Source organism: Echeneis naucrates, chromosome 19 (assembly GCF_900963305.1).
Source record: "Echeneis naucrates chromosome 19, fEcheNa1.1, whole genome shotgun sequence".
Lineage (NCBI taxonomy): Eukaryota > Metazoa > Chordata > Actinopteri > Carangiformes > Echeneidae > Echeneis > Echeneis naucrates.
In genome coordinates, this window is record NC_042529.1 from 994324 (window position 1) to 1011572 (window position 17249).

At 44.6% G+C, this 17249-nt stretch overlaps 2 protein-coding genes across 3 annotated transcripts; both read right to left on the bottom strand.

The window, feature by feature from the left end:
* Nucleotides 1-4304: 4304 nt before the first annotated feature.
* nploc4 (NPL4 homolog, ubiquitin recognition factor) lies at nucleotides 4305-13000 on the bottom strand. Of its 2 annotated transcripts, none has more exons than XM_029527880.1 (17): nucleotides 12848-13000; nucleotides 12143-12223; nucleotides 10204-10313; nucleotides 9841-10074; nucleotides 9706-9754; nucleotides 9523-9617; nucleotides 9311-9434; nucleotides 8762-8941; nucleotides 8594-8680; nucleotides 7968-8039; nucleotides 7742-7868; nucleotides 6457-6617; nucleotides 6293-6364; nucleotides 6107-6199; nucleotides 5677-5793; nucleotides 5270-5372; nucleotides 4305-5040 (listed from the first exon to the last, which is right to left on the bottom strand). In XM_029527880.1, exons 1-17 carry the CDS (start codon nucleotides 12860-12862, stop codon nucleotides 4880-4882), a joined length of 1881 nt encoding a protein of 626 aa, XP_029383740.1. In that variant the 5' UTR covers nucleotides 12863-13000; the 3' UTR covers nucleotides 4305-4879. The 2 variants fall into 2 exon arrangements, with proteins under 2 accessions (XP_029383740.1, XP_029383739.1); XM_029527879.1 differs by having other exon boundaries at nucleotides 6457-6643; nucleotides 7738-7868.
* Nucleotides 13001-14715: 1715 nt separating this feature from the next.
* On the bottom strand, nucleotides 14716-15157 carry pde6gb (phosphodiesterase 6G, cGMP-specific, rod, gamma, paralog b). The gene is made up of 3 exons (XM_029527913.1): nucleotides 15012-15157; nucleotides 14887-14927; nucleotides 14716-14792 (listed from the first exon to the last, which is right to left on the bottom strand). Exons 1-3 carry the CDS (start codon nucleotides 15155-15157, stop codon nucleotides 14716-14718), a joined length of 264 nt encoding a protein of 87 aa, XP_029383773.1.
* Between the last annotated feature and the right edge of the window lie 2092 nt (nucleotides 15158-17249).

The window sequence follows — 17249 nt, forward strand, 5'->3', positions numbered from 1 at the left end:
TCTGGAAATCTGATTGGAAACTTTCCACATCCAGCCTGATGCTTGGGAGCCATCTAGTGGCGACAGAGAACTAAATAGCTGAGTGAAGAAATGATGGATGCTGCAGCATGATGGACAAGTCGAATCACACATCTGGTCCGTGTGGACCCAGGTCTGGTTTCCACATCTGGACCGGTTCTGGTGCACACAGCTGCCAGTGAACAGTGGTGGAGGTCGGCTCATCCACCCAGATGTGGAGCATGTGGTGTTTGGTGGGAGCTGATGTTTTCTTCTTCTGTCTGAGAAATGAAGCCAAAAGGTGTGACGACCAACCGAACAGAACAAAAAGCTCAGTCCAGTGACCCTGCAGCTTTCTGGACTCTCCGGACCACCACCCTGGTTCTCCTCCTTGGAGGTCCACCTCTGCGTGCATCATCCACAAAGGCCTCCACGTCTCCGAACTTATCAGTGAGCTCAGCGAGGCGCAGCTTCAGAGCGTTGAGTTCCTCATAGAGATGCCCGACGGCCTCCGACAGCGGCTGGATCCTGGAGGACGGACAGGAGACACCGTTCACACTGGGACGACCCAGCAGGGTCCAAAGAGGGCTCACCTTCCGTAGTCCGGCAGCACGGTGCTGTGGTCGTGCAGCAGCAGATCTTTCACCTGCGTCGTGATGGCGTATTTCCAGTTGTCTAGAACCAGCGTGAGGTTGGTACATCCTCTGGAGTTCAGCCCTAAACTGAACCCTGCAGGTGAGGAGCAGCAGGTCATGTGGTTTTAGTCTGAGGCTGATCCGGCACACTGTGGTGGAACATAAACTGCAGCAGAGGAGGAAACCAAACTGACCTTCTGCTCTCTGAGCGGCACCAAGTCCCACCGACAGGATGAGGAGGACTCCGGCAGCCTTCATCCTTCAGCCCGAATCTGGAAACACACAAAACCACTGCAGCCACACAACAAGGCAACAATGTAAAGTTTCACACAAAGAGAGGCACCTGCAGCGAGAGACGGGAGTCCAACTGTGTGGAAGGGAAGGACGGGTCTGTTTTACGTGGTTTCATCCCCTCCCATCAGGAGGACACACACTTCTCACCGTCACGGACAGTTAACACAACAGGAAGTGGACGCAGTGACGTGTGACCTCTGCTGACGTTTAACATCCAACCTGCACATTCCTGATCCTCATCTGCTGCCCATCTGCAGGTCTCAGGGGAGTCAGGAGTCGGGACCGGGACCGGAACCAGGACCAGGACTAGGACCGGGACCGGGACCGGGACCAGGAGCAGGACCAGGACCGGGACCGAGACCGGGACCAGAACCAGGACCAGGACTAGAACCGGGGCCGGGACCGGGACCAGGAGCAGGAGCAGGAGCAGAACCAGGACCAGGACTAGGACCGGGACCGGGACCAGGAGCAGGACCAGGAGCAGGACCGGGACCGAGACCGGGACCAGAACCAGGACCAGGACCGGGACCGAGACCGGGACCAGAACCAGGACCTGGACCGGGACCAGGAGCAGGACCAGGAGCAGGACCGGGACCGAGACCGGGACCAGAACCAGGACCAGGACTAGGAGCAGGACCGGGACCGGGACCAGAACCAGGACCAGGACTAGGACCGGGACCGGGACCAGGACCAGGACCAGGAGCAGGACCGGGACCAGAACCGGGACCGGGACCGAACTCTACCTGTTGAAAACATCAGCCCAGTCTCCCCCATTTTGTTCCATATCTTTACATTACAACGGATTTGTTTTGTTTACTACATTTGTGCTTTCTTCACTTCACACAAAGTGTTGTTCTTATTGGTCCTGTATGAAAACTGGGCTGTGTGTGGCTGTGTGTGTGTGTGTGTGTGTGTGTGTGTGTGTGTCTTTTGACCACTTTACTGATGTGTGAAAAACGCAGCAGAAATAAAATGCTGACATTGATGGATGATGTGAAGGAGAAAAGGTCAGCCAGAGGCTGATGGAGCTGAGGAGCTCATTTCTTCACTGAGCTGCTTTTGTGCACTAAAAGCTGTGAAGTGATGAGAATGAGCATCAACACTTTGTGTCTAATTTTTAAAACACACACTTAACGCCACAGACTCTAGAAAAGTGGACCAAGGCTGTCAGCGTCCTCCAAATCTGGTTCAGATGAGCCTCTTTATTTTTGCCCTTCTGTTTACAGGGTTTGCCAAAATGTCACTTTAATCACATTACAGTAAAATATGTGTTGAATAAATCAGTCCTTTAATGTGTGAGACCTTGGAGAAGATAAATAAACCAAATAAAACTTCTTCCCTCTGTAATCATGTGACAGCACTGCCGTAAAGCTTTGGTTGGCTTTGGGGGGAGATCCTGATTTGTTGAATTTCTTTATGGTGACACTGAACATCACTACCAAAGGATAAAGAAATAAAAAATGATAATAAAATAATAAACTTGTTCTGAAGAGTTGTGTAACAGCGGTTTGATTTGGAGTCCGGTGACTGTAAGCTACAGCTTTCATCCAAGAAGATGACCGACAAATCAGAGAGAGAGGATCTGCAGAAGGATTTCGTTGTAGTTTTTTTTATTTTTATTATTATTATTATTATTATTATTTTGTTTCAAATCCAGGTGAACAGCATACAACGTTCAGAGTCCTCCGTCAGCTCAGTGGAAAGTTGACTCCAAGAGCATGCTTGCTCAGCAAACGGCCCCTGGAGCGATACAAAAGGAACAGGTCGCTGCTCTCCGTTAACATGACATCAGATAAATCACTCCAAGAATTCACATGGAGGGGGGGCCGTGAGGATGATATCACCGGGCAAAAAATAAGAAAATAAAAAGCTAACTTTTTTCCTCTGTCAAGCAGTTTTAAATGAATCTACAGCTGAAAATATATTCTTCACTTCATCAATGGAATTACTCTGAGAAAGAAGCACACATCTCAAACAGCTAAATCCGCTCGCCCTCTTTAACGCTCCTTTCCACAACAAAAAGCCCTAAAAAGCATCTGAGCTGCAGTCATGAGGGAGGAGGTGAACCCGAGAGATTCTGTCAGGACGAAAAGGGTTCACATGGTGGAACTGATTTAGATCATAGAAAACTTTTTTTTTTTTTTTTTACATCTGGACCGCAGGTGATCTGAACTGAATCCTTGATCCTGGATCTGAAAAGGTCCCCGCTCTCTGCTGGACTGGCCTTTTCTGAGTGACAGCAGGTCACAAAAGTTAATGACCTCAACTTTCATCACTTAAAATGATCCTGTTGGAGTTTTGGTCCCGTTTTTAGTCGCAAAAATCTGAAATAAATGCCAAGAACCAGTTTTAACCAACCACATCTGACTGTGACGTGTTAAAGGGTTAGTTCACCAAAAATATCTGTCATTTGTCCATTTCCAGGTTTTGAGGAGTAGAAATTTCAGAGCTTGGCTAAATACAGCTCGAGGTATGTGAGAATAACGGGTGAACTGACCCTTCAGGCCTCTTTTAGTGCTGTTCAGTAGAGTTAAGAGCTTTTCACATTGTTTCCAGGCTCATCTCCTTCCTACACGTATGCAGAGAAAACGTGAATCTGACCGCCAGCCATCTTTCTGCTTCTGCTGGAAGCAGCTTGAAACAACACAGAGGGATTATTACTATTGAACAGTACAAACATCAGAAACGTCGGGCATCTTTTCCCTCCCCACCTCTTCCACACCAAGCAGCGAAATCTTTGAAGGCGGAGGGATGGAGGGACAAAGGCCCATCAGTGGAGGAATAGCGGTGATGGTCTGACGCCTCTGGATCAGCCTCACCGAGAGAAACAAACAAGAAGCAGAACAGGTAAAGAGCGACCGAGAGTAAGTGGCGAGCACCAGTTGTTTCTAGAAGCACCTCACGGGGAATACAGTGTCGGTCAGCGACCGTGACGACAGGTGGATGGAGAGATGGGAGGATGGATGGTGGCCTTTTCTCACAGACTGATAGAAGAAGCTACATATTGTGCCTGCTCAAGTTCAAACCACCAAAATCCTAAAGCTACAACAAACCAGTGAAAGATGTTTAGGAACCACTTCCTCGTGTCTGCAGTCGGTGGAGAGTAGCTTTCTGAATCTATTTCTCCTCACACCTGGGGCTGATTTCCAAACGTTATTAAAGTTACTTAATACTGAAAATAAACTCTGTTTAAGCGGAATAACTCTGGAGCTCTGAGTGTTTTCAGGTCTGGGACTTGACCAATGATTGTACTTTTAAGGGGCTTGTCAAAGAGACCAAGACCTATAAAAACCTGACTGAGCAGAGTCCATGTTGGAGATTCAAAATTTTCAGGTATCGCTACAATCAAATTAAAAAAAAAAAAAAAAAAAAGACACTAAATTAAATAACAGTATCATTCCTCAAATGTATTTATACACAGCAAGATTTTCCAGGAGACGTTGCGAGAGTGAGAGGGGCGCAGATGTGAGAGAACGTCCAAACACTCAAGTCTTTGCTGTTGTCCTGAGTCACAACAGGATTTATTTGACCCACAGAGGGGGGGGTGTGGGGGTGGGCATTAATTCAGGGCAGCGGCAGGTTGCGGGAACAAGGGCCTCAGCTGAAAGTACTTTACACAGACGTACCCCGCCCCTCACAAGAGCCGCTGTGAGGAGGGATACCACAAAAAAAAAAAAAAACAACCCACAGTCTCCTTTTATTTTATCTACTCATGGATTGGATGTAAACACGTAAACAAGTGCATCCCTCTGCAGGTCACAGCAACCTGTGAGGTGGGAAGGACAGAAGCTTCCAAGTGAGGCGCAAGAAAAACAATCAGGGTCCGAGCTGGTCCTGGTGCGGTGATGTCATCGGCAAGTTAAGAGGAGGGCGTAGCGGGACTGTGTCAGATCAGGGCGGGGGGGCGGGGGTATGGCATGGTGGCAAAGGGTGGGAAGGGCGGGGGGTGGGGTTTAACTGCGGGGCAGGCTGCACATTTCACAGTGCTCTGTGCCAGGCTGGTTCATGAAGGTGCAGTGGAGGCAGGACCACATGGCTGAGGAGGAGGCCGGGACCGAGGGACCCCCCATGGCCCCATAACCCAGAGAGCTGGAGGGCTGTCCCCCCACCGTACCTGCAAGGACAGGAGAGGAATTACAGGGACAGCACCCTGGTCTTTGATTGATCTATCAATGCATTCAATTGAAAAGATTTTTAAATCCAGAATGCAAATCTGTTTAAGGCTTTAAAATGTCGCTGTCTCCACGCAGGATGCTAATAAAAAAAATAAAATAAAAAAACTGAAACCATCCGAGTTCATCTGTGTGCTGTGACGGTGTCCTCACTGATCTACAGGGACTTACTGCACAGCTGCTCGATGGTGGCCCACTGCTCCGACTTCTTCCAGGTCTGAGCCAGATCCTCATTAGAAGTCCTCACAGCGTCCAGCAGCAGTCCGATGCTGTCCTGCAACAACAAGCACAAACATAAAGCACATCACCAGATTTTGATTTTCTGAGTCTGGACTCATGCAAAGCTCTGACTGAGCAGCTTGTTCTTATCTACACACAGAAAAACAATATTTTTATTGAACACCCTTTGGAGTTTGTATGAAAATCTAATGAGCACGAGCAGAAAGGTCTGAGTGAAAACATCCTCAGAGCAGTAACCACTTCCAGGCTGGGAAGGAATGTGGCCTTCTCTCTGACCTGTTTCTGTCTTATTAATGGAAAACAAATGGGCACGAAGAGCCTTTGAAGTGGCCGCTTACTCTCAGAGGCATGACTTCATTGGTGACGAGGAAGAGGAGCAGATGAAAATCTGACACGATGTCCAGGAATGCCGCGGTGGTGCACTGGGACAGGTATGTTGCTAAACTGTGAAAGTCCTGCAGACACACATGAATAACAAAAAATATAACTTGGTCTCCGCTCTGGAGGTAAGGTGACACCAACTTTACTCATGTCAGGCTGAAATAACAGAAACCAGAGAAAGACTAGAAAACTGTTTTATGAGGTTGCTGCCTTTGCAGCGTGGATTTGACACCTGATGATGATTTGGAAGAGTGGAATGATCCAATCTTACACCTACTGGACAGTTTAGACGGTTCCTTTACCAACTATAAATATGTATTTGATAAGATTTTTTGGACTCTTCGTGTTGGAGATGTTTTCAGGTTTAGATGGACAGATCTCACTCACTTGTGTCTCTCCAAGGATGTCACGATTCTCGATGGGGAAGCGTTGTGTGGAACAGAAGGTGTACTGAGGATCCTTTGGGAAAGTGGTGGTAATCTTAAAAGGTAAAAGAAAAATCAGGGCTACTGTTCACAACACTCTATAAATACATTCATGCGCTGACTTGGTACAATGACATTGCTCACTCACATCTATGATGAGGTACTCCACCGGCAGAGGCCGGGCAAGAAATGTAACATCATTTCCAAATTTGTCTTTGTCCTGGAGGGTGGAGGAGGAAATGGATGAGCTGACTAACTGGGCTCCAATCATCAGTGTACTGATGTCACTGCACTACATGTATGAGGCCTCACCTTGTAGAAGACGTCAGGTACGTACTGCTCAGGGCTGGACTCTTTAGCGTAGCCCAGCTCAGGAACGTCTTTGCAGGGCAGTAAACACTCATCTCGCACCAGAGCCATGCACTGGTTGGACACCTGATATCCTTCGAAGTGCACCTGATTATCTGGACCACCTGCAGAGAGCACAGACACACACAGACTCATTTGTTAACTTATTAACTTACTATTAACTTATCTCATGTTTGATTTAACTGCATAAGCTGCATTAAGTGGGTTAGGGTTATGACATGAGAGAAGGAGAAAGAAAGTTTTTGACCTACAAAAGCAACTTAATTGGTTACTAATCTGTCAGCTAATGATCTAATTTGATTTATCAATCACAGACTTTTTGTGGCTTCTGCTGTCAGAACCAGTTTGTAAAAGCATGTAGAACAACAAAGAAATGACACACGACTGCAACATAATTAAACTATTAACTGACTGCGTCAGTGTCACTGCAGTTCACTCAGCACTTAAAACCTCACACATGCAACTCATTTGTAAACAGGCAATGTTTTATCACAGCGGAGGGTGAAACAGATGGACTTTGGCCCGGCTGGCATCAGATGTGGAGCCATGACATCAGCTTTGGCTGCCAGCACCTCATTAATGCAAATCAAGCACTGAGGTCACTGCTCCGCTTCGTGCTTTCACAGACTTGTGTAATGAATGCGAAGAGGTCGAGTGAGATTATAACAGAGCAGAGTGTAAACACTTGGCACTGACCCCACAGACTAAAATGCTGTCTGCGGTTTGTATTACAATGTTCCTCTGGCCTTCTATTTACTATCTGCACAGTGTGGATACATGAGAGAAATGAACCAATAACAAACACAATGTCCACTAACATTGGGCTTTTGTCAGCAATGGACGAGGCTCTCGACAGAATCAAAAGGGGAATATTTCCTGGACTCTTCTCCTTCTGTCATCCATCCAGCACAGTCCTGTTTAACCAAAAACTCCTGCTACCCCTTACTCAGAGAAAAATTACGCTCTAAGATTACTTGAAAATGCACAGCAGCTGATAGAAATATCTCATGGAGACTTCAAGTCTTTTTCCGGAGCATCAACCCAGAGATGAGACGTTGTAGATCAGTCTTCACCAGTTTTAACAGCCATTAGAAGTTCACTAGAGCGAGAGTGTTCCTCCTGATTTAATGTACATATTCTGTTTTTTATCTCCCCTAATAATTCTAACTTATATGAAGAAGCTTTTAAATACAGCATATTTGGAATTACAGAGTGAATAAAAACTCACCTGTTGCCACCACAGTCACAAATTTGGAGCCAAAGTGGCCGTCTCGAGAGAGTCTGCAGGGGTTTGAGTGTTGGTTCTGGAAGTATCCTGCTGTGATGCACTCCTCTGCACTCAGGTAGTGAGAGTCCTGGTGAAAGTGAGTACGACGATGAAACATGGAGATTGGTGAGATTGGTTACAAAGGTGACTGGATCAGAGTGGATGTTTGGCCGAGCTGCGTCCTCACCTTGTTTCTCGTGAAGCGGACGGTGCCTATCCTCGTGTCTTCGGAGAGCAGGTCTGTGAAGATCCAGCCCACCTGGACGTGAAAGACACAATCAAGAGTTGGTTTACCACCACATCACAAAGGTTCCAAAAAAAAAAACAAAAAACAAGAACACGTCATGCTAAAGCTGGGCAATTAATCTAACTTTACTTTTAATTGCAATTAAAGTTCAATAACGTTGGCAGTTGAAAAGGATTTTAACTCAATATTGATGAAAAAAATACGGCATGTGCTGCGAGTCAGCTAATGTGGAAGGTGTTTTAATGATCAGAATTTCTGAAAATGGATTTCATGAAGAATCAGTGTGTTCACTATTGAAAAACAAACTTCAGCACAGTGACAGTGCTGAATAGATTTGCCAGTTTTCCATTAGACTTCACAGACGAATATAAAAACAACTTGATTTGCTCAAAATGGTCTGAATAAAAAAGTAAAAAAATAAAAATAATCACAAAGGACCTTGACTGACAAACATAACTGTCATACTGCTGGGGTGATCACTGCAGAAACAGGATTAAAAGAATAGAAAGGCCTTATCTCAAGTTAAAATTAGACACAAAATCAAACAGCAGCCTGGAGAAACCGACCTTGCACAGGCCGAGTTTAGCAGCAATTTCATCCACAGCTGCAGCTTTGGGATCCTCCAACAGTTCCAGGCTGTTCTGGGTGGCATTCTGAAAGACAGCAGGGAGGAGTAATGAGTGTCCAACCATCAAAAAGGATCACTGAGGTGAGAGGTTATGCATTGACGTCACCTGTGGGGGCTCGTAAATGGCAGCCACCTCAGCTCTGATACCCAGCGGGATGTCTTTGTGCTCTGTGTACTTGCCGTACAAGTACCCCATCCTCTGGCTCCCCGTCTTCCTCCAGAAGTCCAGGAAGCGGTCTGCAATGGTGTGGTTCTCAAACATGATGTTGTCCACATGTCTGTATTTCTGAGAGAAAGACACAACAAATGTTCTTCATCGTCTTATATACCCTCTCACACGCAGCTGGTGTGTCATCTTTCAAAAATCAGTTTAGTATATATAGAGCTTTATTCACACACATGCTTGCATATGTAGTCTAGATTTTTTTTTTTCATGAAAAGAACTAAAACTGTTTCCAAACTGTTTAAAATGTTTTAATCATTATTATAGTTCATCCTCAATCTTATCTTGTCCTGTAAAGCACTTTGTGACTATTTAAATGAACATCAACTCTGCTGCATTTCTCCATAGAAACAGCTTCATTGTCTCAGACACACACACACAGAAACCCAAAAGTCTGAGCCCACTTTCCTGGACCAGGATATAGCTGCCTACCTGTCTGTTGAGTGTGATAGCACTGGGCTGGCATTTGGTGCAGATCCCCTCCGGCCAGGGTGGGTGCCCCTCACAGCCCGACTTGATCTTACAGCTGATGTTCTCGAGAGCTGCAAACTTCCCTCTGCAGGAGGTGAAAAGGTGTCAGAGTTGGTAACACAGTGGAACCTGTATTTCAACTGGAGGAAAATCTTTTACTAAATTAAACTAACTTATCAGCTCCGCCTGTCAGCTTGCGCAGGTATGCGTGGAATGACATGTGCTTCACCGGGGGGTCGAGGTGATTCAGGTAGTCTTCATCAAAAGGCTGAGAAGGAGAGAAACATGTTCGTAAGTATGTTGCAGCTAAAAATGTCACAGGAATGACAGCTGCATGAAGGTCAGAGTATTTTTACCTCTAATGGGACACAGTGCACACATTTTCCGAGGGCACCATGGCGACATCTGTAACAGGAAAGAGACTGTGAGGGATCTGAGATTTGTCCTGAAATACAAATGAATGGTGGTGGCGGGCGGTGTCTTTCTCTTACAGCTGTGGATCTTTGTTCCTGTAGATCTTGCCATCTTGCTTGGCCAGATACTGATCGATCTCGTCCTCCTGGACCTGAGGCGCTGAGAAGGACCGAGGGATCGTCACAGAGTGCAACGAAGATGACGATGAAACAGATGGTAGTGATGAAGACGTGTGTGGGGTGGCTGTGTCCATCACCTCTCCGGAAGAGGTGGAGGATCCTGAAGGGAACAGAAACAGCATGTCGCCATGCCTAAAAAGGCCCAAAGACATAAGATGGTTAAATCTGGAAAGAACGTGGAATCAACATGGAACAACCAGCCAGCATCATTTAAATATATGTCACTTTTACTCTATAACAACACACGTGACTTGGCCTTACTTGATCTTGAGCAGGCTGAGGGTTTTGTTCTGGGAGAGGATCTCTCCGGTCTTGTTTCGGTTCAGGTAAACAGAAAATCCATTTGAGTTGAACCCGAACTCTTTGGCTACCTATGGGAGATGTGGATGTCATTAGCTGATTAGATTGAGCAACAACATGGTGTCATTCAGTTTGCAGTCTCAACATTCTAAAATGATAATACAGCCAATTCACTTTTCCACTGCCAATAATTTTGCCTTTCTGCTCAGGATGAAGATACACAACTGTGACGATCAGTGTCATTTGACAGGAGAGGGAGATTGAGCTGCTAGCAACAACAAAACTGATAAAAACTGTCTGGCATGTCTCATTTCTGGGTTGGTGCCACTGAAAAAAGTCAAAACTCTCTGTGAGACACTTCAATCAGCAATTGTGTCATTTAAAAATTTAGCGTGCTGACTGAGAGGACGGTGTAGCTGTGGTGTTTCTGGTTTAACAGCACTGAGCTGGACTGGTGGCAGGTGTGTGTCTGAGCTCTGAGTAGATAAAAATACTTGTCTACTGCAGAGTCATGTAACCTGGATCTGAACACTTTTAGTCGTTTCCATTGCCAGCAAAAGGCCGAATCTTAGAGGGTCTTAAATGTATCTGAGCTTATTATCTTGCAACATTTGCTCTTCCCCCAATTCCCCTCTATTCCAGGAAAACTGAAAAATTGAGTGTGGATTTATTCATGGGTAAGGTCGTTGAAACAAGCAGTGAGGTGCTCCCACTGTAAGCTCAAACTGTGCAACACAGAGCATCACTTCACTTTGTTTTATTCTCTCAGCAGCAGAAATAAAAGCTGCCCTCACTGCCTCATGCCTCTCTTTTTTTTTTTTTTTTCCTGCCTATCGTCAGCTGCACGTCAGCAGGGAATGAAAACTACTCTTAACATTGATCTGCAGACTACATTGTCTTGCCTTTGCACAGACATGCATTTTTAATGATGTGCTGCTGGAATGGTCCACTGAAACCTATCTGCTGGGAGACGCTTCTATTTTAGGCTTTTCAAACCCAATGACTCAAATTCATTTGTGGTTATTTTTGTGTGAATAGAGGTCAGACAGAACCAAACTAAGATCAGATGTCCTTCTTGCATTAATATCCAAATTCAAGGCTACACTATACATGTATTTATTCTGACCTGCTCTGGTACTTCCTGCCCAGCTTCACGCGTAAATGGACAATGAGCCAAGGCAAACAAAAACCTAGGGAAACGTAAGGGCACTTCTATGTGTTAGTGCTTGTGCTGCAGTAGAAATTAAACATTAAAGCTGTAGCGTGTACTCATAAAAAGAAACTGTGTTTTGCAAAAAAGGGCACAAGGTTTCAGTGTTTGAGAAGGACCACCTCTATTTCTGTGGTTGCACGAGAGGTCTGAAAAGACTAAGTGTTGTGTGAAACTAAACATTTTGCAGGCCAAACACAAATTAGACAACAATGGGACAGGGATTAGCACTGTCACCTCACATAAAGAAGGTTCTGGGTTTGAACCCTGGGCCTGTGCGGTCTGTGGCTGCATGATTTCCGTCCAAATGCTCTGGGTTCCTCTCGAGGTCCCACAGGTTTGTAAATAGTTGAATGTCTCTTTGTGTTTCCTGACTACCTGTTCGGGCCGTACGTCACTGTCACACAATGTCAGCTGGGATAGGCTTCGGCCCCCACAGTCTGCTGAAGCTCTTTGGTATTCAGTCCTCACTCAAGCATCCTGTATTTTTGCTTGACTTGTATGTTCATGGTTTACTTATATACACTAACTTGTTTTTGTGCATAGTAGGTAAATGCCTACTGTAAGTTACCTACCTACATTTCAGCTGTATGTATGCTGATATCTAAGTTGTTCTTTGACAACTGATTCTGAAATTGATGCAGGAGCTCATTTGACACTGACTTTATGTTCTAACTATTCAGACAGTACCTTCTTCAAAAAAGCAGCAGCGGTCTCCCTCTTGGTGGAAATAATTTTCTTCATCCCATCTGGGGACTGAACCCTGATGATCTGAGGAGACGACAACAAACAGAACACCGGATTCAAAATTCATTAAAAATGAACCCCCCCCCTCCCAAATACCTGTCAGTCACAGCCACCCCCCTCCCGTCTTTACAGTGGTGTCAGTGTCAGGACGTTGTGACAACGATGACAGTGCAAAACAGTCATGTTAACGTTAGCACATGAGCCTCTGCTTCACCTGTCACAGGAAGGTGCTGGCTGAGAGCAACACAACACTAACTGGAACTGCCTCACTGTGACAGCGACAAAATGTCACTATGAGTGAATCAACAACATCTTAGCTTTCATGACATCCACCGAGAACAGCCAATTTACTGTTTGGCTAATTAGCTCAACCCAACGAACGACAGTCGGGTCGCTTTGACTCTTGAAACGGTGCCGGTTATGCGGCGTCTCCCGTTTCCCAACAAAGTCCCTTTTTATTCGGGATGTTTCCAGCTAACCACGGAGCTAAGATTAGCCGGGTAGCGGACACAGGCCGCAGTCACTCAGCGCTAATGATAGCCGGCTAACGTTAGCCGCTAAGCTAATTCTGCTGCCTCATCACTCCGGACTTGGGCTAAGCGGCTAGCTAACAGGTTAGCATTAACACAACCCGGCCGGCAGACTCACAATGTTGTCTGCCATGTCGCTCCGGTGAGTTCTCCCGACCGATGCCGCAGTGTAGGTGGACACACAACCTGTATACAAAAGTCACGTAGCGTCGCTGTGTGTATGTCAACGAAACTCCATCCCACAACTCAAACACCGGGTGTTACAGTCATTGACGTCCGACCCCTTCCCACCGGTCCGGCACCTGAAGCCGCCCCGGCGGAAAACCGGAAAGGATAGGTTGTTCCGCCTTTCCTCTGAATGGTTATATATTTTCTGATAGAAAGTGATGACTCATCTAATCATTAATTAATACTGATGCTGCTCAAATGTGTCGTTGTAGTTGCAAAATTTAGTAAGGATCCCATTAAAGACATAATTATTTATACACACATTGCATATAGCCAAACAATGTATGCACTAATTGTAGAATCATTATAATATGGTCACATGTCACATATTTGAAGATAGAAGTCCATTGTAGATTAATATAATATGTGTAAAACGTATTGTGTTGCATTATTTTACCTTGTCTTTTTAAAATATTGTGTAATCTTTCATTTAATCCAATTTTTCACATCCCTATTTTGTGTTGTAATACTGTAACATGGAACTATGTAACACCTGTGTGATATTTTGTTCAGGTCTCTCTTCTCAATGGGCCTTTTTCTATTAATGTATCATATACATCCCAAAGCAGTTGTAGTAAGCCTAAGCCACTGTATTAGAGTACATATAATTATTATTTCTGACTGATAAAGATCAGTCAATATGAGACTATAAAATCTGATCAATAAATAAAATCACAGTTTATCTTTTCCTCTTTTTATGCTTTATTTTTTCCTCATCCTGTAGAGAGGACAAAGCTCCATTCCATATTCCTTCACATCTGTACTTAAACCTCCACTCATCCCTCTGCCAGCTTTTCATTGTTATAGTGCAATCATTGGAAATATCATTTGAAGGAAAGTCTACCGACTGCTCTTCTTCTGTAATGTTTCATCAGGGGAAAGTGGTCTGAATAATTGATCGTGAGGGAAAGTCAAGTCATTGAAGAGGAGGACAGTAGAAATGAAACATAAACAAACACAAATATATGTAACATTGTGATTAATGGAAAAAATGTCAGATGTTCTAAAATCAAACACAGGAATAAACACAGAGGACAGCACAGTGTCAGCGTTGTATGAGAAATAAACACATCATAAAAAAATGGATGGAAGGGTGAAGAACATGGACGTATGCTGAAAAGAGAGATTATCCCACTGAAGGTTTACGATGGCAAGCTGGTGTCCAGTCTACAGAATACAGTTTTTTTTTCTTATTTGTATATTGGATGTTTGCCATTGATGGTTTGAGCCTCTGAAGTTGGTGAAAGAGGCGCCAAAAGCACGTGAAGAAGGAACCCAAAACCGCTATCGACTTCACGGGTCTGTCACTTAAACTCAATTTGAGGCTGCCTCGCTTGCATTAGTTTCATGTTTTGTCCGTGAGAAGAACAGAAAAGAAGAGGACAGAGACAGAAAGGATATCGATACAGCAGCAGAAAAGAAGAGGATGCTGGTGAGGTTTTAGAGTGACAGTGCAGATCTAGTGATGTCATGAGAATCAAAACAACAGATCCTAAACACGAGCAGATACTGTGATTGAACTGCAGAATCAGAGGAAGAATCCAGCGTAAGATAGAAAGTTTGTTGGTTGTTTTTTTTTTTTTTTTTTTGATTTTTTCTTCTCTTTTTCCTTTTTTGTGTTTGTTGCAGTTTATTGTGGTAGTTTGTGGTTTGGAATAGTTCCATGAGACGTGAGGAGACGGAGCCTGAGGCAGGTGGTGCGAAGTGCTTGGACGTGGCCTGTAATCCTCAGGGGATTGAAGGGAGATGCATGAAGGCTCAGATGATGCCGTACTGGGCCAGCTCATGCAGCTCCAGGTGATTGAAGGCCTCCCAGGGGCAGATGACAGTGATGTCTGCAAGAGAAGGTGCAGATGTGATGTTGGTCAAGCTTGTGCAGCTCCCAGAAACTGAAAATGGCTGTCACTTTCAGACCTAAGGTGAGCTCACCTGTGCCCAAGCCCTCCATTCCAGGGATATCGTCACCAAAGCTGCAAAGGAAACATGGATTACACCACAAAACTTAGCATTTCTGTATTTTCTTAGAAAAAAACTGCAGTAAGTCCAAAGCATACCCCTGGATGCCCTTCTTGGGAGGCTTGCTCTTGAACTGACGGGTCTGCCTCTGCTTGAACTTCGGCGGTCCTTTGCGTGGAGTGGCAGGGCCACCGGTGACACGGGTGGCCGACTTGATCTCAGTTTTGGGCGGCTCAAGATTCATAGTGAGCAGTTACTGTTCAGAGACAGCTCTCTGAAGTGAGGTCGTGGTGGTGATACCTTTTCATTTCAGCAAACGAGAAATGAATGTAGTTTATTTATTTTATATAGTTTCATATAAAAAACTAACAGAATAAATGACTTTCTAAAATTCTCTAACTAACCATTCATTTCATATAACTGTTGCACACAGAGTCCATCTCCTCTGTCTGACATTACAGGTCTTAATCTTCTCACTGATCAGACCAGCACGCCTAGATTTACATTCATTTCCCACTAAGTGAATGTCTGAGTTGGACTACCTTGCAAGAGTATTCACTGTAAGGATGACCCAGTTTCCTCCATAATCTCAGGCTCAAGTTAATAAGAACCCCCACCCTCCCCATCACCACCGCCTCTCAACAACATGTAATCCTGTTAGAGAAAGGACAACACAGTAGATCTGCTGAGTGCGCTCTCAGGGTCTAAATGAGCAATCCGCTCACCGTGTCCCGGCGACAATGACACAGCTGGACAGGTCTTAATCCTGACGGGGGCTCTGACAACAGACGGCCAGATTCCATGCTGCTTTATATAAAGTTGTTACTACAAAAGGGACATTTTGTTGCATTTGAGTATATTTAAGTAACTGGTTTGTCCAGGCTTGCAGGATGTTTGCAGATGATGCTGCACCCTCAATAGTATTTTAAAAACATTCATATTAAGCATCTGTTTGTTGAATATTAAAGGTATTAAACTTTAATACAAGCCAGATTCCTTGTACTTATTCTTCTTATTATTAAATAAAAAAAAAAATCTAAATTTAGCATTTAGCGAGACAGTTTTAGTTAGAGTAAGAATTTTAAATATGTTCTTATGGATACGATAAATATGTTTTAATGCCAGCTCTGAGACAGAAACAAATCAAGTCTGGTTAAGTAAAAAAAGAAAAAGAAAAAATCTATTTACAGGTTTCTTTTAGATATTTGCACTGGACTCAAATCTTCTGAACCAACAGTGTCACCTTGAAGAATTTTCACATCTCACACCAGACTGATCTAATGAATGAATTAATTTTCCGAAGTACCCCAGATCATATCTGTCATCACTGCAGCATTATTTAACGCCTGATGGAGGTCAAAGCTGTCAAACAATTTATCTTTGGTGGAATAAATTTTTGATTACTTGCCAAATAAAATGTAAACAGACCGGATATTCTTTTAGATAAATTCTTGAATTAAAACGAAAATACAAAAACCTAAGACAGTGATTCTGCAGGAGGAAACAAGAGTAACATTTATAGCATCCACTGACTTCCGTTCAACACAAGAGTCATCAAAATGGATTCTGTCGTAAATCCCAAATGTGTCTGAGATAAGTGTTGTCATCATGGTGGTCTACTCACCGGCTGCTTGGGTGAAGGACAGCCAGACGAAAAGGTGTGAGCGCACCACTGGTCTGTCTAGCAAATGGAGTGGAGTTCTATGCTAGTCTTGCTGTGAGGGCCACTGGGGGCACAGGGGCCCCTCTTATATGCTGAGCCCTGCGGAAGATTATGAGCGCGCCGCCTCCCAGTTTTAATGTCAACACTTCACATGTGTGGAGGTGTGGTGGAAATGTTACCCATTTCCTGATTATATACCTTCTGTGTCCCTTTTCCACTCCAGTGTCTGATAAACTGCTTCTCCTACTTGCTTCTTTCAGGGTATAGCAGAAGTCCTTCATCTGGGCTGTTATGTATGAATGAATTTGTTTCCCTTTCTCAAATGGACTTTTTTATGAGCATGTAATGTCATTCTGTTGTGTAGATTTGTTGCCTTATTTTAAATGTGTGGTGTAATTTTTCATTTTCAGTGTTTTGTCATATTTTAAAATGTATGATCTGAATAAGTACAAGTAGATAACACGGCTCGGTGTGGGCCAGCTGTAAAGTGGGGCTCCAGAAAATTCAAGAAGCAAAGCTAATCAGGCCACTGAAGGGAGGCGGCGTCTCCTAGCATCAGTGCGAATGAGATGATACGGCCTGTTGATGATCGTGGATGCAGCAGGAAGCTTCTGGAACGGTCTGCTCGCCCACTCCACCTTTGTTATGCAACTATCTCACCATCTGCTTTCGG

Coding starts and splice junctions, on each gene's coding strand:
- nploc4 (XM_029527879.1), bottom strand. Junction 7,869..7,967: donor TCCGCTTCACGAGAAACAAG/GTGAGGACGCAG, acceptor CACTTTCACCAG/GACTCTCACTACCTGAGTGC. Junction 6,200..6,292: donor TGGAGTACCTCATCATAGAT/GTGAGTGAGCAA, acceptor TTACCTTTTAAG/ATTACCACCACTTTCCCAAA.
- pde6gb (XM_029527913.1), bottom strand. CDS start 15,157: ATGAATCTTGAGCCGCCCAAAACTGAGATCAAGTCGGCCACCCGTGTC. Junction 14,928..15,011: donor CCCAAGAAGGGCATCCAGGG/GTATGCTTTGGA, acceptor TTTCCTTTGCAG/CTTTGGTGACGATATCCCTG. Junction 14,793..14,886: donor AATGGAGGGCTTGGGCACAG/GTGAGCTCACCT, acceptor CTTCTCTTGCAG/ACATCACTGTCATCTGCCCC.